This window comes from Anolis sagrei, chromosome 11, assembly GCF_037176765.1.
Source record: "Anolis sagrei isolate rAnoSag1 chromosome 11, rAnoSag1.mat, whole genome shotgun sequence".
Lineage (NCBI taxonomy): Eukaryota > Metazoa > Chordata > Lepidosauria > Squamata > Dactyloidae > Anolis > Anolis sagrei.
The window spans coordinates 4,140,001-4,164,137 of record NC_090031.1 but is presented as its reverse complement, the minus strand read 5'-3'; the positions used below and the strand labels follow the sequence as shown (position 1 = coordinate 4,164,137).

General features: G+C 32.3%; 2 protein-coding genes across 6 annotated transcripts in view; one reads left to right on the top strand and one right to left on the bottom strand.

Annotated features, from left to right (window-relative positions):
- The first annotated feature begins 143 nt into the window (after positions 1–143).
- Positions 144–13,096, top strand: DNLZ (DNL-type zinc finger). 5 transcript variants are annotated; one of them, XM_067471809.1, is made up of 5 exons: positions 144–358; positions 2,015–2,154; positions 3,522–3,664; positions 4,774–4,862; positions 12,909–13,096. In XM_067471809.1, exons 1-3 carry the CDS (start codon positions 173–175, stop codon positions 3,643–3,645), a joined length of 450 nt encoding a protein of 149 aa, XP_067327910.1. In that variant the 5' UTR covers positions 144–172; the 3' UTR covers positions 3,646–3,664; positions 4,774–4,862; positions 12,909–13,096. The 5 variants fall into 5 exon arrangements, with proteins under 5 accessions (XP_067327910.1, XP_067327908.1, XP_067327909.1 ...); XM_067471807.1 differs by lacking the exon at positions 12,909–13,096 and adding an exon at positions 12,702–12,787; XM_067471808.1 differs by lacking the exon at positions 12,909–13,096 and adding an exon at positions 9,129–9,834.
- Positions 9,272–24,137, bottom strand: part of GPSM1 (G protein signaling modulator 1) — a 29,026-nt gene continuing 14,160 nt past the window's right edge. The window contains exons 4-14 of the mRNA XM_060757489.2: positions 23,524–23,669; positions 21,076–21,199; positions 20,864–20,979; positions 18,933–19,088; positions 17,214–17,322; positions 16,706–16,832; positions 14,563–14,618; positions 13,491–13,613; positions 12,672–12,810; positions 10,998–11,263; positions 9,272–9,468 (exon numbers count right to left, since the gene is read on the bottom strand). Of these exons, the coding sequence (XP_060613472.2) occupies positions 9,274–9,468; positions 10,998–11,263; positions 12,672–12,810; positions 13,491–13,613; positions 14,563–14,618; positions 16,706–16,832; positions 17,214–17,322; positions 18,933–19,088; positions 20,864–20,979; positions 21,076–21,199; positions 23,524–23,669 (1,557 nt within the window). The 3' untranslated portion in view covers positions 9,272–9,273. The remainder of the gene's footprint in view (positions 9,469–10,997; positions 11,264–12,671; positions 12,811–13,490; positions 13,614–14,562; positions 14,619–16,705; positions 16,833–17,213; positions 17,323–18,932; positions 19,089–20,863; positions 20,980–21,075; positions 21,200–23,523; positions 23,670–24,137) is intronic.

The following is a 24,137-nucleotide window of genomic DNA, read 5'->3' as shown; positions in this document are numbered from 1 at the left end:
CTCCTGCCCATGATCAAGATGGCGGTCCCTTCTTGAGACGCCCATATTCAAGGTGACGGCCCATTGGTTGTTTTTTGAGTTGCGCTATTTTTATTGGGCCGCTTCTCGGTTCGTCCCGCCTCCTCCTTATAAGCAATACGGAAGCTCCTCCCTCTTCCGGTCTTCGGTCAAAATGGCGGCTGCGGCGGCCTGCTGTTTGCTTCTGAGGCGCTGCGTCTTAACGGCGAGCCGAATCCGGAACCATCTCGCTCCATCCTCCTTGCTGGGCCTCCGGGGAAGGAGAAGCTTTAGCGGGCGAGAAGCCGGGAAGGCTCTTCGGATAGATGCGACACGCTACACGCTGGTCTACACGTGTAAGGTGCGTGTACGTGGGGATGCGCGAAATGGGGCCTAGCGACTCTGTGGAGGCGGGGAACCATTAAGGGGCGGTTCCTCATTGGAAAGGACCCGGATGGACATCCAGCCCCACCAATACTATGAGACAAAATGGCCAGTAGTAATTATAATATAATACTTTATTATTTATATTATTATTTAATTATATATTTATATATTATTTATTAGTAATTAATTAAATATTAACTATATATAATTTATTCTATGTATTAATTATATACAATTAATATAATATTTAATACTATTTTTAAAGGTATATATTTTATTACTTAATATCTTTCAAATTAATATAGTAATTATACATGATTAATATAATATTTAATACAATATTTTAACATTATATTTTATATCTTATCTTAATATAGTAATTAATTATATGTAATCAATATAATATTGAATACTATTTTATTTATTGTAATGTTTATTATATCTTATTAATTAATATATCTTATATTAATATAGTAATTGATTATATATTATATATAATTAATACTATTTTATTTAATGTAACATTTAATATATTTAGTTAATAGCTTTCAAATTAATGTAGTTATACATAATTAATATATTTAATACAATGTAACATTTATTATATTTTATTAGTTAATATATCTTATCTTAATATAGTAATTATATATAATAAATATAATATTAAATACTATTTTTATTTATTGTAATGTTTATTATATCTTATAGTAATTAATTGTATATTATATATAATTAACATAATATTTAATACTATTTTATTGAATGTAATATTTAATATATTTTATTAGTTAATATCTTTTAAATTAACATAGTAATTGAGTATTAATTATATATAATTATTATATCAGATTAATATAATATTTAATACTATTTTATTTAATGTAATATTTATTATATTTTATTAGTTAATATATCTTATATTACTATAGTAATTATATATTATATCAAATTAATATAATATTTAATACTATTTTATTTAATGTAATACTTAATATATTGTATTAGTTCATATAATATTTTAGTATTTAATATAGTATTTAAAATCATTTTATTGTTTAATATATGTTATTCATGTAATATATTAGTCAACATAATGTTTAATATTTTATTGTAATATTTAATATAATATTTATTATATTTAATTATTATTATTATTTCTGTTACGGTTCCACTGAAGGGATGCATTTGTACAGTATAATCATATAATAATAATTAATAATAATAATAGAATTATAATAATAATTTGCAATGTTGACATAATATTAATGATATAATATTTTACGATGGAGATATAATAATGATATTCTACAATGTAGATATTATATAATACTAGATAATCATATAATATTTTACAATGAGCATATCATAATTAAAGTATATTACAATGTCAATATATTAATAATATTCTACAATGTAGATAATATAATAATTATTTACAGTGTATGGAACTAATGTGGTGTCAAACTGCATTAGTTCTATAGTGGAGATGCACTCAAATAGAAAACAACACAATCGTGTTGTGAGGATTGCAAAGAGTCCTTCGCACCCCAGTAGCATCTTTTCCCATTGCTGTGAATGGGGTGAGCTTAATATACTGCTTATTATTATTATTATTATTATTATTATTTAGGTTTGTGGTTCACGGTCGACGGAAAGCATTTCCAAGGCGGCTTACCACCACGGAGTAGCCATTGTCACCTGCCCCGGATGCCAAAACCACCATGTTATTGCCGACAATTTGGGCTGGTTCTCGGATTTGGAGGGCAAGCGGTGAGTGTCTACGCTCTGAAACTAATGTGGTTTAGCACCACTTGAACACTCAACAGATACATTATTTGAAACACAACAAGATGAGTCCACAGCAGACAAGATCACCACTGGGACCACCTTGACTGGCTTGTGCAGATTATTTATTATTATTATTATTATTATAGAATTTATTTATTATTATTATTATTATTATTATTTTATTAGAAACACAACAAGATGAGTCCACAGCAGACAAGATCACCACTGGGACCACCTTGACTGGCTTGTGTTGTTGTTGTTGACTGGCTGTTGTTGTTGTTGTTGTAATTATTATTATTATTAGAAACACAACAAGATGAGTCCACAGCAGACACTCTGCTGGCTTTTGTATTGTATCACATGTCGGACACTTCCCAAGTGTCTAGGACTGTGTGATGTATCAACAGATATGCATACAGATCCAAGTAGGGTGGCCTTTTGCAGCTGACAGGTGGTAATTTTGTTAGTGCTGATTGTGTTTAAGTCCAGGCCAAGGTCTTGAGGCACTGCACCCAGTGTGCCGATCACCATTGGGAGTTGTTTTGCTTCCAGTTGTCCTACCGCCTATGCCCTGGTTATTCAGCAGTGTGTCCTGCTTCCTGTAGCCCATTATTATTATTATTATTATTATTATTATTATTATTATTTATATATATATTGAACAGTTGCCCTATGTATTTTAATATATGTATTTTATGGTGGTGTGCTTTAACTGTGTTGAGCCATGAGGAGAGTCAGGAAAAAATAAATAATCATTACGCTTATTATTATCATTATCATTATTATTATGCATACTATTATTTTATACATTTAATAATTGCCTTATGTATCTTAATATAACCTTAATATATTAATATGTATATTATGTATATATATATTATGTATCTTAATATAACCTTGAAGGAGCTGGGGGTGGTGACGGCCAACAGGGAGCTCTGGCGTGGGTTGGTCCATGAGGTCACGAAGAGTCGGAGACGACTGAACGAATGAACAACAACAACATCTTAATATATGGTCTTTTTTGGGGTGGCGTTTGTGTTTGTGGATTTTTAATTGTATTCTTTTTACTGTGACAGTATTAATAAAAAAAATAACAATAGTTTTATTTCTTGCCCGCCTCTCCTCACATATATGAACATATAAGGACATAGAAATAATAATAATAATAATAATTCAGTTGAAAAAAATATGTAAACAATATTGTTTATAATACTACTTTCCAACCAAAGCGCAACTTACAGATTTCAAATTTGTGGGTTTTTTTAAAAAATGGTTTTGGGTCTCGCTTGAGAGAGGAAAGCAGGGAATAAATATTAATATTGTTATTATTAATATTGTTTATTATCCAGGAACATTGAAGAAATCCTTGCGGCCAAAGGGGAAACGGTGAAGCGGGTCGTCGGCGAAGGCGCCTTGGAGCTCCTCTTGAGTGAACCCCAGAAGTCTGAAAACGATGGAGAAAAGGGCTCCTGATAGCTGCGGAAAGACTTCGGTAATATGTCGTTGTTATTATTATTTGGAGCCATGGCACTTTATTACACTGCGGGCAATAAAGATTTATTATTATTGTTATCATCATCATCATCATCATGGAGTCATGGGAGCTCATGTGGGGGACAAACTGGGGGTAATTAATGATAGTAATGATAATGATGAGTCACCTGAAGGAGTCTCCTGCAAGAATAACCCTGCATATAAATAATGATAATAATAATAAATATAATAATAATAATAATCAAACTGCAAAGACTCTGGCACAAGCTAGTCAACAGATTAATAATCATAATAATAATCATAATAATAATCAAATTGCAAAGACTTTGGCACAAGCTAGTCAAGGCAGTCCCAGTGGCGATCAGCACAATGGGTGCAGTGCCTCAAGACCTTGGCCTGCACTTAAAAACAATTGGTCCTGACAATATTACCACCTACTGGTATCTGCACACATTGTTATTATTAGCTAATACATCACAGTCCTGGACACTTGGGAAGTGTCCAACATGTAATTCAATACAACAGCCAGCAGAGAGATCTTGTTTGCTGTGGACTCATCTTGTTGTTTTTATAATAATAATAATAATAATAATTGGATTGTTGTAGGTTTTTCCGGGCTATATGGCCATGTTCTAGAGGCATTTTCTCCTGACTTTTCGCCTGCATCTAGGCAGATGCAGGCGAAACGTCAGGAGAAAATACCTCTAGAACATGGCCATATAGCCCGGAAAAACCTACAACAACCCAGTGATTCTGGCCATGAAAGCCTTCGACAATGCAATAATAATAATAATAATAATAATAATGAGCCATGGCAGTTCATGTGGGGTTAAACTGTGGGTATTAACTATTATTAGTATAAGTATTTTGGAGCCATGCTAGTTCATGTGGGATCAAACTGCAGGTAATAAAGTTTTTTATTATTATTATTATTATTATTATTATTATGGATTCATGGGAGTTCGTGTAGGGGTCAAACTGTGGGTAATAATAATAGTAATGATAATGATGAGTCTCCTGAAGGAATAATAATGCTGGGTGTAAAATATATATATATAAGGGGAAATATTTCCTTCCTGACCCCACTGATCCCCACCTTCTTTCCAGACAGACAGCTGTCAATCAGAGAAAAGCCCAGTTGCAACAGCAGAGAAGCCATTAGGAAAAGGAGGACATTAAAGCCATTGGACTGAAAGGTAATGAGAGTATAGACTGCATATTATGTAGCACAACGTGAGCCAAAAATCACATGGAGATGTAGTATTTAACAATTCCTTTATTTCATTGTTTTTAATTATAATATCATCATGATAATAGAAATATAATATGTATTTATATTATTATAAATATATTATAAATATGGTATAATGCAATCATAAACATAATTTATTATACTTATCCCTTTGGAGGTTGACTAGGATTTTTTAATATATAAATATATATATACAATTTTATTTATATATATATAGAGAGAGAGAGAGAGAGACAGTATATATATGTAAAATATATATTATAAATACAGTATAATGCAATCTATAACATAATATTTCTTATCCCTTTTGACTAGAATTTATATTATAATTTAATTTTTTAATTTTTTTGTTGTGTCAGGTGCAACTTGCGAAACCACAACTCGCTTCTGGTGTGAAAGGATTGGTCACCTGCAAGGACGCTGCCCAGGGGATGCCAGGATGTTTTGATGTTTTTTCACCCTTGTGGGAGGCTTCTCTCATGTCCCCGCATGAGAAGCTGGAGCTGACAGAAGGAGCTCATCCACACTCTCCCCAGACTTGAACCTTTGCGACCTGTCTGTCTTCAGTCCTGCCGGCACAAGGGTTTAGCCTACTGCACCACCGGGGGCTATATTATAATTATAATATAGACACACACACAGCACACACACACACACATAATATAAATATAGTATAATGCAATATATAACAATTTATTGTATTTATTATATTTATATATATCTTATATTTGTATATAGTGTGTATGTGTGTGTATATATATATATATATATATATCAAGAGGCGTTTTCAAAACAAACTGGATGGCCATCTGTCAGTAGGGATCGGATGGTGCCTTCAAGGAGTAGGATTGGATGACCTTTGGCGATCCCTTTGGACTAGGATTATTTATATATATATGTATATATATATATATACACACACACACACACATATATATACACACACACATACTCCTAGTCCAAAGGGACCTCCAAAGTACAAAGGGACCTCCAAAGGTCATCCAATTCTACTCCTTGAAGGCACCATCCGATCCCTACTGACAGACGGCCATCCAGTTTCTGTTTTGAAAACGCCTCTTGAAAAGGGACGCCCCACTTTTCCACTCTTGAATAAAAAACTCAACACATACCTCTGGTTTCTTTGTTTTATTTAATTAATTAATTAATTGGGGGCGGGGTGGGGTTTTTTTAATTTATTTTTTTATTTTTATTTTTTTGGCACAGCCGTGTCAGGAGCTACTTGAGAAACTGCAAGTTGCTTCTGGTGTGAGAGAATTGGCTGCCTGCAAGGACCTTGCACCCAGGGGACGCCCAGATGTTTTGATGTTTTGCCATCCTTGAGGGAGGCCTCTCAGTCCTGCCAGCACAGGGGTTTAGATATACTCTGTATATATATATAAATCCCTGTATATATAGATATATAAATATATATATATTGAAAGAAGTGGGGGCGGGGGGGCTCCACTTCTATCAATATATATATATATTTATTTCTGTCTATCTTTGTCCCTGTGTATCTATCTATCTCAGTGTTTCTGGTTAAACCCCTGTGCCGGCAGGACAAAGTTAAAATCTGGGTGAGCTCCCTCTATCAGCTCCAGCTCCTCATGAAGAGACATGAGAGAAGCCTACCACAAGGATGGTAACACATCAAAAAAAAAAAAACATCCAGGCAATGTCCTTGCAGACACCCAATTCTCTCCGACCAGAAGCAACTTGCAGTTTCTCAAGTTGCTCCTGACACAACAATAATAGTAATAAAAAAGTGTTTCTTAACCTTCCTAATGTCATGGCCCCTGAATACAGTTCCTCATGTTGTGGTGCCCCCCAACCATAACTTATTATCATTGCTACTTCATAACTAATTATCCTCTATCACTCTTAACTATATATTTCCTCTATCTTATTTCCTCCATTAATTGATCTATTTAATTCCTGTTTCTTCTATTGATCTGTTTCCTTTATTGTTTTACCTCTATATATTTCCTCTATTTATCTATTACTGTACTTACCTCTTTACATATATACTCCTTGAAGGCACCATCCGATCCCTATCGACAGATGGCCATCCAGTTTGTTTTGAAAACACCCTTATTTCTCCATTGATTGATCTACCTATTTAATTCCTATCTCTCTATTGTTCTACTTCTCTATATATTTCCTCTATCACTCTTACCTACCTATATATATATATATATATATATATTCTCCTATCTCGATTCCTCTATATATCTATGGACTGTATTAAAATATTTCCTCTACCTACCTACCTACCTATTGCTCTTACCTCCCTCTCTCTCTCTCTCATATATATATATATATATATACACACACACACATATACATACATACACACACACACACACATACATACACACACCTACTTACCTATCTCGATTCCCCTATATACCTGTGGACTGTATTAAAATATTTCCTCTACCTACCTACCGCTCGCTCCTACCTATCTCTCTCTCTGTATCTATATATACATACACCTACCTATCTCGATTCCTCTATATACCTATGGACTGTAATAAAATGTTTCCTCTATCTATCTATTAGGGGTTGGACTGGATGACCTTTGGAGCCCCTTCCAAGTCTGTCTGTCTATCTACCTCTCTCTCTCTATATATATATATATACATACACCTACCTATCTCGATTCCTCTATATACCTATGGACTGTAATAAAATATTTCCTCTATCTATCTATTAGGGGTTGGACTGGATGACCTTTGGAGCCCCTTCCAAGTCTGTCTGTCTATCTACCTCTCTCTCTCTATATATATATATATACATACACCTACCTATCTCGATTCCTCTATATACCTATGGACTGTAATAAAATATTTCCTCTATCTATCTATTAGGGGTTGGACTGGATGACCTTTGGAGCCCCTTCCAAGTCTGTCTGTCTATCTACCTCTCTCTCTATATATATATATATATACATACACCTACCTATCTCGATTCCTCTATATACCTATGGACTGTAATAAAATATTTCCTCTATCTATCTATTAGGGGTTGGACTGGATGACCTTTGGAGCCCCTTCCAAGTCTGTCTGTCTATCTACCTCTCTCTCTCTCTATATATATATATACATACACCTACCTATCTCGATTCCTCTATATACCTATGGACTGTAATAAAATATTTCCTCTATCTATCTATTAGGGGTTGGACTGGATGACCTTTGGAGCCCCTTCCAAGTCTGTCTGTCTATCTACCTCTCTCTCTCTCTATATATATATATACATACACCTACCTATCTCGATTCCTCTATATACCTATGGACTGTAATAAAATATTTCCTCTATCTATCTATTAGGGGTTGGACTGGATGACCTTTGGAGCCCCTTCCAAGTCTGTCTGTCTATCTACCTCTCTCTCTCTCTATATATATATATACATACTCCTACCTATCTCGATTCCTCTATATACCTATGGACTGTAATAAAATGTTTCCTCTATATCTACCTACCTACGTACCTATTGCTCTTACCTACCTACCTCTTTCTCTCTCTCTATATATATATACATATACATACATACCCCTACACCTACCTATCTCGATTCCTCTATATACCTATGGACTGTAATTCCTTTAGATACCTATGGAGTGTAATAAAATATTTCCTCTACCTACCTACCTATTGCTCTTACCTACCTACGTACCTACCTACCTCTCTCTCTATATATATATATATATATATACATATTGTTGAAGAGCTTTCATGGCTGGAATCACTAGGTTCTTGTGGATTTTTTCGGGCTATATGGCCATGTTCTAGAGGCATTTTCTCTTTGACGTTTCGCCTGCATCTATGGCAAGCATCCTCAGATCTCACTACCTGCAGGCGAAACGTCAGGAGAAAATGCCTCTAGAACATGGTCATATAGCCCAAAAAATCCCACAAGAACCTATATATACATACATACACCTACCTATCTTGGTTCCTCTATATACCTATGGACTGTAATAAAATATTTCCTCTATCTATCTATTGCTCTTACCTACCTATTATATATTTCCTCTACTCCTCTATTTCTTCTGTCTACCTACATATTGATCTATCTATCTGCTCTCACCTATTTCCTCTCTCTATCTCTGACACCCGAGGCCTTGCTCCAGGATGGGTCCATCACAGGATCCTGAGCGGCCTTTGTGGCTGCCTAGACTATCATCCCTCTCTCTGCTTTGCATAGATTGCCCTTTGAGGTTCCCCCCATCTGCCCGTTGGGTTCAAAACAAGACCGTGGTCAGAGGCGCAAAAGTCCACCTTTGGGGCGCAAACCCAAGTCCCTTTGTTGATGGTCCTCATTTGGAGATGACGAAAAGGAGCGTCCGCCTTTAAGAGGGTCCTTCCGCGTCCAGACCCTCTTGTTCCTCCTCTTCGGCTGCGGAAGGGAGGTCCACCCGCTGCTCGTTCATGCGCTTGGCCTGGACCCTCTGGATGAGGCTGAAGAAGTCCTCGTCCGGCGGAGAAGGAGGAGGGGGGGACGCGGCCGGAGGGGGGGCACAGCGCTGGTCGTCCAGGCGGGAGGACTGCACAGAGGAAGGAAGAGGGAGTCAGGTGGGAGGAAGACCAAGAAGCCCCGAGTAGCATCCCTTTGGGGAGGGGGGCCTAAGGGGGTCCCCAAAGGAGGGAGGGAGTCCCCAAAAGGCAGTGGTTCTCAACCTTCCTAAGGCCGCGACCCCTTAATGCAGTTCCTCATGTTGTGGTGACCCCCAACCATCACATATTCCTTCCTACATCTTTTATTTGTTATTTCATATTTTGTTATGTTGTATTTTGTTATTGTGTCTTTATTATATTGTATTATTTTGGGCCTGGCCTCATGTTAGCTGCCCCGAGTCCGCTTTGGGGGGATGGTGGCAGGTTATAAATAAAATTATTATTATTATTATTCATATTATTTCAAAGTTCCCTGCTTGAGTGGTGATGGCACGATCGTTAGCATAGATGAAACTCTTTTTTATATTATAACTGTAACTTTGCTATTTGGGGAGATGGTAGCAGGTTATAAATTAAGTTTATTATTATTATTATTATTATTATTATTATTATTATTTCAGAGTTCCCTGCTCGAGTGGTGATGGCACGATCGTCAGCATAGATGAAACTCTCTTTTATATTATAACTGTAACTTTGCTCCTGTTATGAATAGTCAATGTAAATATTGGGCATGCAGGATGCATTTTCATTCACTGGACACAATTTGGCACAAATACCTGATACCCCCAAATTTGAATACTGGAAGGGTTAGGGGAGATTGTGTCATATTTGGGAGTTGTAGTTGCCTACAATCAAAGAGTATTCTGAACTCCATCGACGATGGAATTGAACCAAACTGCCCACACACAACCCCCATGACCAACAGAAAATACTGGTGGTCTTTGGCAACCCCTCTGAAGCCCCCTCGCGACCCCCAGGTTGAGAAACACCCTGCTCCCCGGATTCAAACCTGTGAGCTTTCAGTCGACAACTTCAGCAGCTCAGCGGTTTAACCTGCTGCACCACTGGGTGCTCTCTATATATCTACATAGATATGTCTTTCTATAACTATTCCTGTCTCTTTATTTCTATTTGTCTATTTCTATATCTATAGAGTAAATATTTCTATCTTCCCATTACTCTGTCTCTCTGTCCATTTCTATCTCTCTCTCTCTCTCTCTCTCTCTCTCTATATATATAGATTATTTTATGTTCAGCCGCGTTCAGATAAAACGGGGTATAATAATAATAATAATAATAAAATAAATAAAAATAAAATAATATTAATAATAAAAATCAACAACAACAATAATATCAATAATAAATAATAATATCAATAATAAAAATAAAAAAATAATAATATCAATAATAATAAAAATAAATAAAATTATAATAATAATAATATCTATAATAAAAATAAAAATAATAATAATAGTAATAATAATAATATAGAGATAGAAATAGATATATTTCTCTGTCTCTCTGCTCCCCTCCCTCACTGCACCCAGAGGAGGTCCCCGAGGGGCAGGGCCAGATTTGGGGGGTGTCTGTGGCCTTGCTGTCCCTCCCTTGCACATACCTGGCACTTGATCAGCATCTGGAAGAAGGCCTCACTACTGCTGCTGCTGCTTCCTCCGGGGTCCTGGTGGGCGGGGCTTGTGTTAGGCTCCTCCTCCTTGTGTAGAAAAGGGAGGCGGAGCCCCGGGAGGCCGCCTCCCCCCGAGGAAGAAGGGGGCGCCCGCTGGTCCTCCAAACGCCGGCCTTGAGAGCAAGCAATCAGGTCCAAGAGTTGCTCCGTCTGCGGGGAGGAGGAGGGGGGCACCGCTGGGGGGCAGGAGGAGGGGGCTGCGGGGAAACAGGGTCACAGGTTAGGCCCACTCTGCCACACAACATTTGAGCCATTTCCTCAACCGATATTAATAATATTGCTTTTTTTGGACTGTATGACCATATTCTGGTAGCATTCTCTCCTGACGTTTTGCCTGCAAGCATCCTCACAGCCTCAGGCCCCTTCCTTTTCCCCCTCAGCCGCTTAAGCGGCTGAGGGGGGAAAAGGAAAGGGCCTGAGGCTGTGAGGATGCCTACCATAGATGTAGGCAAAATGTCAGGAGAGAATGCTACTAGAAGTAGATAGAGACATTGATAGAGATCGCTGGATAGATCGAGATTGATACAGATAGAGTCATGGAGATAGATAGAGAGATTGATATAGACAGAATGAGATAGAGAAAGAAGTACAAGGGTTGAATGAAAAGTAATGCCTCCACCTTCGTAACTCCTCAACCGATGGCAGTACTGGTATGCGGCAGATACTGGCTTGTTCAGTAGACTCTCCTCTACAGTTCCATTTTGCTGGAAAGCCTTAGCATTGAATGGTTGTGTTGTTAAAGTGTAAAGTATAAGACCCTACACAGACGGTCGGTCAATGCAGCTAAAGCAACATATGTGGCAGGTACTGACCTGTTCAGTAGACTCTCCTCTACAGTTCCATTTTGGCGGGAAGCCTTAGCATTGAATGGTTGTGTTGTTAAAGTGCGAAGCATGGATTATATTATAATATCATAATATAATATAATATAATATAATAATATTATCTATATAAATAAAAATGTAATGTTCGTATGTAGGATTAACGTATATGATATAGATAATAATATTATCTATATTTATATAAATAATATTAATACATCATATTATATTATATTATTATATTATAATACAATATAATATAATATAATAATCTATATAAATAAAAATGTAATGTTCGTATGTAGGATTAATGTATATTATATAGATAATAATATTATCTATATTTATATAAATAATATTATTACATTATATTATATTATAATAATATAATATAATAATATAATCTATATAAATAACAATGTAATGTTAGTATTACGATTAACATATATTATATAGATAATAATATCTATATTTATATAGATAATATTATTACATTACATTATATTATTATAATATAATATAATAATATTATCTATACAAATGTAATGTTCGTATGTAGGATTAACGTAACAAAAACCACTGGACGAATTAACACCAAATTTAGACACTACACCCCTAACCAGACTAATGAGTGACCATCACTCATAACCCCCGCCCCAAATGACAATGCAGCACATGCACAAAAATGACTCCCCTCCCCCACCAGGAAAGTTAATATAATGATAAATATGAGTATAATAATAATAATAATAATAATAATAATAATGGGGATATGTGGACTTACGGCCTTTCTCCGCCTCCTCCTCCTCCCAAGGGCAGCGCTGGTCCTCCATCCGGTGCCTCTGGAACCTGCTCAGCAGCTCAAAGAAGCCTTCCTCCTCCCCCTCTTCCTCTTCCTCCTCTTCTTCCTCCAATGGGACCCTCTGCAGCAAAAAGGGGGGCAAAGTGATTGAGCAAAAGTGGGGGAAAGGGGGAACAATGCCACCCGAGGATGGAATCCATGCAAATATCTCTCCTATAGATGTGCGAAAGAATCTCAAAGGGATCTACGAGTATTAGTAGATGGCAGGAGTCGAGAGCGTGGTGCTGCAGCAAAAAAGGCCAATGCAATTTTACAAAGTTCGTCCTGAGCATCTGTTTCCAATCATTACTTAATGCAATTCCAGGCTAAATCAATACCAACATCGAATAAAGTTCATAGATGACTGACAGCTGGCTTGACTACTTCTTATTAATATAATATAACAACAACAATAATAATGTGACAATAGACATACAATATATATTTATATTACATGTAATATTATTAGTAATATTACATGTAATATATATTTATATTATATGAATATTACTAATAATATTACAATATATTGGTATAGTACAATATACTAATATTTAATACTGATATTGTACTATGCTAATAATATAATATATTGTATGTATGTGTATGTATGTATATATATATATCTTGTAAGCCACATATCAATGTCGTAAATAAATAACTAAATACAATAGTATAATAATAAAGCAATAATAATAACAATAAGATATTACAATCATAATAGAAATAATCATAATAGTAATAGAAGTAAAAAATCCTTACCAGCGGTGAGACGTGGACCTGGACGTCGCTGGTCTCCAAGGGACGCTTGACCTCCAAAACTGACCGCTGACCCCTGGGTCTGTTGGGGCGAAGAGGGAGCGGAGGGGCCTCTCCATTCTGTTCCTGCCGAGAATTATTACAATGAGAAGTCAGATGGGGACCCCAAAGGCCATCCATCCCAACCCCATTCTGATATTATGCACCAAGGCACCATCCGATCCCTCCTGACAGATGGCCCCTGATTATCAATGGGATTTAAGGCAATATATTCCACCATCAAAGAGCAGGAAGTTCTTCCTAAAGTTCAGGTGGGAACTATTTCCCTGGAGTTATTAAAATAATAGGAATAATAATAATAATAATAATAATAATAATACATCACACAGTCCTAGACACTTTGGAAGTGTTCGACTTGTGATTTTGTGATACGAAATCCAGCATCTAGATCTCGTTTGCTGTGACATACTATGTTTTTGTGTCAGTAAAATAATAATGATAATAATAATAATAATAATAATAATACATCACACAGTCCTAGACACTTGGGAACTGTTCAACTTGTGATTTTGTGATACGAAATCCAGCATCTAGATCTCGTTTAAAATAATAGGAATAATAATAATAATAATACATCACACAGTCCTAGATGCTTGGGAAGTGTTCGACTTGTGATTTTGTGATACAAAATCCAGCATATAGATCTTGTTTGCTGTGACATTATGTCTTTTTGTGTCTAATAATAATAATAATAATAACAATAATACAAATAGTATATTAGGTCCAAGTGTCTGACACTTGGACCTAATATGCATGTGTGCTGTGTAATGTACAAATAAATCTATAATAGCAATAATAATAGCAACAGAAAATAATATTAGCAATAATAATAAGGTCCAAGCGTCTTGACACTTCGACCTAATGTGTATGTGTGCTGTGCTATGTACAAAAAAATCTATAATTGCAATAACAATCATTCAAATAATAATAATAGAAATAATAGTAATGCAAATAATAGTAATAATAGCCAAAGGAGCATCAAACCGCATCAATTCCACTATGAAGATGCTCTTACCTTTTCGGAAGAGAACTTGTTCATCCCAGGCCTCTGTATCCGCTTTGGCTTTGCACCTGAAAAGTGGCAGGAAATATTATTATTATTATTATTATTATTATTATTATGCATTTATCTTGAATTATTATTTCATTCAATATATTTATCCTATTATTATTATTATTATGCATTTATATTTAATTTATTATTTCATTCAATGCATTTATCCTATTATTTGTATGTATTTATCTTTAATTATTTATTATTTCATTCAATGCATTTATCCTATTGTTATTATTATTATTATTATTATTATTATTATGCATTTATCTTGAATTATTATTTCATTCAACACATTTATCCTATTATTATTATTATTATTATTATTATGCATTTATCTTTAATTATTATTTCATTCAATGCATTTATTCTATTATTATTATTACTATTTATTACCTTGCCTTTCACCTCAAGGACTCAGCTCAAGGCGGCTAACATTAATAATAGTAATAATAATAAAAATTAAAAGCCATTGCTAGAATTGTGATTTAAGGGAGGGGATGACTTCTCTTTGCAAGATATTAAGAAAATGATAAATAAATATACTAAAATATAATAATGATAAATAAACATAATTAAATATAATAAAATAATATATTAATAGTATAAAATAATAACACAATAAAGTAATAATGAAATTATAATAACCTTATGTAATAGGATATATTAGTATTAATAATAACAGTCAATATTTAATCCCATTTTATCATTTATATATTTTATGGATTTTAATAAATTAAAATATAATATAATATATATTAATATATTATATTAACATAATACAATATAATATATTAATATATATTAATATAATATAAAATAATATGATATAATAAAATAATAAAAATATATAACATTAATACAATATAATATAACATAATATATATAATAAAATATATGTTAATGTAATAATAGCAATAATATTCTAAACCTGTGAGAGTTAAGTATAAAAGTAGCAATGTTATTATAATAACCTTATATAATAGGATATATTAGTAATAATAACAGTTAATATTTAATCCAATTTTATCATGTATATATTTTATAGATTTTAATAAACTAAAATATAATATAATAATATACATTCATATATAATATTAATATAATACAATATATTAATAGATATATATTAATATAATACAAAATAATATAAGATATAATATATATAATAAAATAATAAAATATATAACATTAATACAATGCAATATAATATGACATAATATATATAATAAAATAATAAAAATATATGTTAATGCAATAATAGTAATAATATTCTAAACCTGTGAGTGTTAAGTATAAAAGTAACAATGTAATTATAATAACCTTATATACTAGGATATATTAGTAATAATAATTACTAATTAATATTTAATCCCATTTTATCATGTATATATTTTATAGATTTTAATAAACCAAAATATAATATAATAATATACATTCATATATAATATTAATATAATACAATATAATATAATAATATAATACAAAATAAGATATAATATATAATAAAATAATAATATATAACATTAATATAATACAATATAACACAATATATATAATAAAATAATAAAAATATATAGCATTAATATAATACAATATAATATAATAAATTATATAATAAAATATATATAATATATATAATAATATATATATAATAAAATAATAAAAATATGTAACATTAATACAATACAATATAATATAACATAATATATATAATAAAATAATAAAAATATATGTTAATGTAATAATAGTAATAATATTCTAAACCTGGGAGTGTTAAGTATAAATATTTCCCTATTTTTGTTGCTGAATTTGTGCTCTGAACCCAAAGGGAAAAAAGGTGTGTGCTTTTCCCGCCCTTTTTGGGGGCGGGGCTTGCTGACCGTCTCCATGGTGACATGCAAACAAATCACTGTCAGGAGCGAAGGTAAACAGTTTATATGTTTACAGGGTTTGAAGGGACCCCAAAAGGTCATCTAGTCCAACCCTCATTTTAATATGCAAGAAGGCACCATCCGATCCTTCCCGACAGATGGCCATCCAGCCATAGATATAAGATAGATAGATAGATAGATAGATATCCCCTATGCTGCTTTTCCCTGACCTTGCCCTTCGTATCTTGCACCGGAAGCCAATTCATCCAAATGGTCATTTCTCTCCTTTGGACCCAAGATGGACTTCAACTGGTCAATGGCTGCAGAGGCGATTTTCTCTCCATTGGGGTCTCCAATCTGCAAATCAAACTATTATTAGTATTATTTTATTTTATTATTATTGTACTACTGTTTTATAATATTACTAATAAATTATATTATAACAATTATCATTTTGCAATTATGATTTACGATTACATCATATTTTATTACTTTATGTAATTATATTTTAATTTATTTCAGCTTTTATTATACTATTAAATTATTAAATAATACGAATTTTGTTGCTATTACTATTGGCATTATATATGGATGTGCCCAATAAAATTAATAATAGTAGTCGTTTAAGACGTTGCCTTATAGCATCATATATATGTGAAAGGAGTAATGATAATCATAAATATTATTATTATTTAAGGCTTTGCCATATGGTTTTTTTCTCCATTGTTTATTGTTTACCTCTTGGGAGATTTCAAGGTGTCTCTCTGCAAAATGCAAGGCGCGTTCGTGATTTCCGAGGGAAGTGTAGGCGTTTTCAAGGCTCCAGCAAGCCCTTCCTTCTCCAATTCTGCATTTAAAATATTAGCATATATATGCCGATGAAAGACTCAATATAAGTTGGAGATATATATATATATATATAAAATATTTAAAAATATATTATTTGGCATTTACATTGTGCTTTGTCTCCCTCTAGTGGCTACAACCCAAAATGCAAGCATACTATTTTAAAATACTACTAATACTACTACTAATTATTACTATGACAATTATATTTTTCAATGGGTCCAAAAAAGGATTTTCCCTGCGTTTTGCCTCCCACTAACGGCTGCAACTTGGAATACAAGAATATTATTAATACGAACTATTATTATTATTCTATTTTTAAATAGGCCCTTAATAGGTTCACTTTATGTTTTGTCTCCCTCTAGTGGCTTCAAACCAGAATATAAACAGACTATTTTAAAATAATAATAATAATAATAATATATTATTATTATTATTATTACTATGATATTATATTATTATATTATTATATTTATATTTATATTATATTATATATTATATTATATTTTATATTATATTTTTATATTATATTTTAAATGGGCCCAAATAGGTTTGCCATTATGTAAGTAATAATTAGTATGATATTTATTATTATTACTATGATATAATATTTTTATATTTTAAATGGGCCCAAATAGGTTCGCCATGTGCTTTGAATGCAAGCATACTTTTTTAAAACAATACTAATTATGATATTTATTATTATTACTATGATATGATATTTTTATATTTTATATTTATATTATATATTATATTTTTATATTTTAAATGGGCCCAAATAGGTTCGCCGTGTGCTTTGTCTCCCTCTAGTGGCTGCATCCCAGAATGCAAGCATACCTTTTAAAAACAATACTAATTATTACTATTTGGATTATTATACTTTTAATAAACTGAATTATTAGGATTATTATTATAATTTTAAATAGGCCCTCAACAGGTTTACTCTATGTTTTGTCTACCTCTAGTGGCTTCAAACCAGAATATAAACATACTGTTTTAAAATAATAATATATATTATTTTTATTATTATTACTATGATATTATATTATTATTTTTTATATTTATATTATATTTTATATAATATTTTTATATAATATTTTAAATGGGCTCAAGTAGTTTCACCATGTGCTTTGTCTCCCTCTAGTGGCTGCATCCCAGAATGCAAGCATACTCTTTTAAAACTATACTAATTATTACTATTAGGATTATTATACTTTTAATAAACTGAATTATTATGATTATTATTATATTTCTAAATAGGCCCTCGACAGGTTCACTCTAGGCTTTGCCTCCCTCTAATGGCTTCAAACCAGAATATAAACATGCTATTTTTAAAACAATACCATCATTTATATATTTTATAGCATTTTCTCCTGATGTTTCAAGGAGAAACATCAAGGCGACCCACTAATTATTTATTATTATTATTATTATTATTATTATTATTATTATTATTATTTAAATGGGATCTGAATAGGTTTGACCTGTGCTTTGTCTCCCTCTAGTGGCTGCAGCCAGGAATAGAGGAATAGTATTTCCCTCCTCTGCTCAAGAGAAGGCCCTTTGGATTACAAATCCCAAGCTTTGCTAGCAAATTCAGCAGAACCTGACCTGTCTCCCAGTTCCTGAGCGATGGTCAAGTGTTTCAAATGGTATTCAATGGCCTTTTCGTATTCCTGGAGGAGCGAATAGGTGTTTCCCAGGCTGTAGCAGGACTGCGCTTCCACCAAAGGGTCCTTGAGCTGCCTGGCGAGTTGCAGCGTTTTCCTGGATCGAGGAAATTAATAATATAATATATTGTAATAATTGTAATATAATATAGCAGTAATATTATACTATTATAACATAACATAAATAATAGTAGTAATATTAATATTATACTGTAACAGTATTATAATAATATAATAGTAATTTAATAATAATATAATTTGCAATCCACTTGGTTAATAGTATAAACTATAACAGTATTATAATAATAATATTTTTTTATTTATTTTATTTATCGTGTCAAGAGCAACCAGACATTTGTATTACATTACATAATAATAATATATATTATTAATAATAATAATATATTATCATAATAATATAATAGTAATTTAATAATATAATTTACAATCTACTTAGTTAATAGTATAACACTATAACAGTATTATAATAATATGATAATATCACAATAATATAATAGTAATTTAATAATAATATAATTTGCAATCCACTGAGTTAATAGTATAATACTATTACAGTATTATAATAATATTTATTTATTTATTTATTTTATCGTGTCAGGAGCAACCAGACATTTGTATTACATTACATAATCATTATATATATTATTAATAATAATATATATTATTATTAATAATATATATTATTATTAATAATATGATATTATCATAATAATATAATAGTAATTTAATAATAATATAATATAATTTATTAATAGAATTTGTGATTCACTAAGTTAATAGTATAATACTATAACAGTATTATAATAATATAATATTATCATAATAATATAATAGTAATTTAATAATAAAATTTGCAATACACTGAGTTAATGGTATAATACTATAACAGTATTATAATAATGCGATATTATCATAATAATATAATTTATTAATATAATTTGCAATCCACGGAGTTAATAGTATAATACTATAACAGTATTATAGTAATAATATATTATCATAAAAATATATTAGTAATTTAATAATAATAAAACTTGCAATACACTGAGTTAATGGTATAATACTATAACAGTATAATAATAATAATATAATAGCATAATAATAGTAATTTAATAATAATATAATTTGCAATCCACTTAAGTTAATAGTATAATAATATAACAGTATTATAATAATATGATAATATTATCATAATAATATAATAGTAATTTAATAATAATATAATTTGCAATCCACTGAGTTAATGGTATAATACTATAACAATATTATAATAATATATTATCATAATATAATAGTAATTTAATAATATAATTTGCAATCCACTTAAGCTAATAGTATAATACTATAACAGTATTATCATAATATCATAATATTATCATAATACTGGCCTGAGTCCCTTGAACGGAGGTGAGAAGACTGGTATACAAAACTGCTATATAAATAAATAAATATTATTGTAATAATACAATAGTAATTTAATAATAATATAATTTGCAATCCACTCAGTTAAAAGTATAATACTATAACAGTATTATAATAATATATTATCATAATAGTAATTTAATAATATAATTTGCAATCCACTTAAGTTAATAGTATAATACTATAACAGTATTATAATAATATCATAATATTATCATAATAATATAATAGTAATTTAATAATAATATAATTTGCAATCCACTGAGTTAATAGTATAATACTATAACAGTATTATAATATTATAATATTATCATAATAAAATATAATTTATTAATATAATTTGTGATCCACTGAGTTCAATTTCAGAAACGTTACAAATAGGAGTTGTTATTATTATTATTATTCCTCAAAGGAAGGAAGGCTCCTCACTTGTAAAACTCGGCAGAGAGGTCGAACTTTCCCAGGAAGATGTGGGCATTGCCAAGGTTACTGTAGGCCCGCCTTTGGGCTGCCGTGTCCCCGAATTCCTTGGCGATGGCCAGGCGCTGCGACCAATCAGAAGAGAGGAGGAGGGTGAGGGAGGGAGGGAGGGAAGACCCCCTTACAAGGCAAGGCAAGGGAGGCCATGGGGACAGACCCACCTGTTTGTGGAAGAGGATGGCTTGGCTGAAGTGGCCCAGCAGGTAATGGGAGTTGCCCAGGTTGCCCAGTGCCCGCCCTGCAGCCGCACGGTCCCCCAGGCACTGCGCCAGAGACAGCGCCCGCCTGCAAGGCAGAAAGAGAAATATAAAGATTATTATTATTATTATCATTATTATATGAATATTATTATTATTATCACTATTATTACTATTCAAATTGCCAATCTTTCGGTCAGCAAGTTCTGCAACTCAGCGGTTTAACTCACTGCACCACCATTATTATTATTATTATTATTATTATTATTACTATTCACGTCCTCAAGATGGAGCCCAAACTTTTCCATCTTTACTTTATTGCATTATTATTTTTATTACTACTACTATTGCTATTACTATTAACTTCCTCAGGATGAATAGTCCTGTACTTTCCCAGTCTTATTGCATTATTATAATATTATTATTATTATTACTATTATTATTCACTTCTTCAAGATGGATAATCCCGTCCTATCCCAGCTGTAATGCATTATTATTATTACTATTATTAGAAGTGGCCCAGCTATTATTACTTATTATAATATTAATTATTTTGTCAGGGAGCCCATATTTTTCCATCTTTATTGCATTATTACTTTATATTACTACTACTATTGCTATTACTATTAACTTCCTCAAGATAAATAGTCCTGTACTTCCCCAGTCTTATTGCATTTTATTATTATTATTATTATTTGCTTCTTCAAGATGGATAGTCCCATCCTTTCCCAGCTTTAATGCATTTTTATTACTATTGTTAGAAGTGGCCCAGCTATCATTATTTATTATAATATTAATTATTTTGTCATGGAGCCCATATTTTTCCATCTTTATTCCATTATTATTTTTATTACTACTACTACTACTACTATTGCTGTTACTATTAACTTCCTCAAGATGAATAGTCCTGTACTTTCCCAGTCTTATAGCATTATTATTATTATTATTATTATTATTACTATTATTATTTGCTTCTTCAAGATGGATAGTCCCATCCTTTCCCAGCTTTAATGCATTATTATTACTATTATTAGAAGTGGCCCAGTTATTATTATTTATTATAATATTAATTATTTTTCACTATTATTATTATTTATTTGCCAAGAGACAGGGTCTGCCTACAAGGCAGAAAGAGATAAAGTTTTGCGTTATCATTATTACTATTATTTTATTGTTACAACTACTTTTACTATTTTATTATTCTTATTATTTTACTGACACATAAACACAGTATATCACAGCAAATGAGATCTATATGCTGGATTTCGTATAATAACAATAATAATAACAGAATAATAAAATACTACTATTACTGTTTTATTATTTTATTGTTACAACTACTATTATTATTTTTATTATTCTTATTATTTTACTGACACAAAAACACAGTATGTCACAGCAAATGAGATCTGTATTCTGGATTTCGTATAATAACAATAATAATAACAGAATAATAAAATACTACTATTACTATTTTATTATTCTATTATTTATTATAAAGTTTTGCATTATCATTATTATTGTTTTATTGTTACTACTATTACTATTTTATTCTTATTATTTTACTGACACAAAAACACAGTATATCACATCAAATTAGATCTATATGCTTGATTTCGTATAATAACAATAATAATAGAATAATAAATTAATAAAATACTACTATTACTATTTTATTATTCTATTATTATTATTATTATTATTATTATTATTATTATTATTCACTTCCTCAAGATGGCTAGGCCCATCCTTTCCCAGCTTTATTAAATATTATTATTACTATTTTAAATTATACTTTTATTAATATTGTTGTTGCTATTGTTATTGTTGTTTCATTATATTCGGGGAGAGGCGGATGAGCTCCCTCTATCAGCTCCAGCTCCTCATGCGGGGACGTGAGAGAAGCCTCCCACAAGGATGCATCCAGAGAAAATCATTTGCCACTTGCAGAAAATCAAATAGAACTATCAATCGTCAATTCCAGAAATCCCAAATTCACCGACAGTGGTGCAGTGAGTTAAACCCCTGAGCAGCAGAACTGTAGACCGACAGGTCGCAGGTTCAAATCCGGGGAGAGTGCGGATGAGCTCCCTCTATCAGCTCCAGCTCCTCATGCGGGGAATGAGAGAAGCCTCCCACAAGGATGGTAAAACATCAAAACATCCAGGCGTCCCCTGGGCAACGTCCTTGCAGGCGGCCAATTCTCTCACACCAGAAGCAACTTGCAGTTTCTCAAGTCGCTCCTGACACGACAAAAAAAATTATATTGATTTTCCAAAAACCAAACTCCAAATATTCCCTAGGAACCCTGGCAGCGCTAGTGAGGGGATAATGGGAACCGTTATCCAAAACAGTGCCATATTTTGCTACGAATCCCTGCTTTTGGGGCTTTGCAAAGGGACCGGGACTCACCCGTAATATTCGGAGGCCTTTTCCAGGGCTTCCTTGACTTCCAGAGGAAGGCCTTGGCCAGAATCCTGGGGCAAACTCCAAGAGAGCTGCTTGCCCTTTGCGTGATAGACGTTGCCCAGGTTATACAGGGCCCTGGCTTCCCCAACCTGCAAGGAAACCATCATCACATGGTACATGAAACTAGGCATACACTTGGAAACAAGACGGTCACGAAATTCCAACATTGACGAGACTGAGCAAACTCTTTCTCTTGTATCAATATAAAGCTTTACCTGTCCCCAGAATCGAAAGGAAAGCATTTCTCTTGCCTTCACAACCAGATAAGGATTTCTTATCTTTCTTTTCCTGCAGACAACTTGACCTTCGATGGTCTGAAACTTTGTCTCTGTTTACAAAAGTCTTGCTTTCTGTCTTCACTCTCATTAAATTCTGCACCTGACAAATCATCCTCAGAAAGAGAGCTGTTTCTCAGAGAAAGACTGCTGAGGGCCTCTCCCAGGAATGTGACCTTGTGAATCTGCAGGAGAAACACTCCGTTCATGAGACACCTCGGGCCTCTCGCCTGGGCTTAACTCAGGCCCAGAAAAACCTTCATCTCCCTTTCCATCATGTGA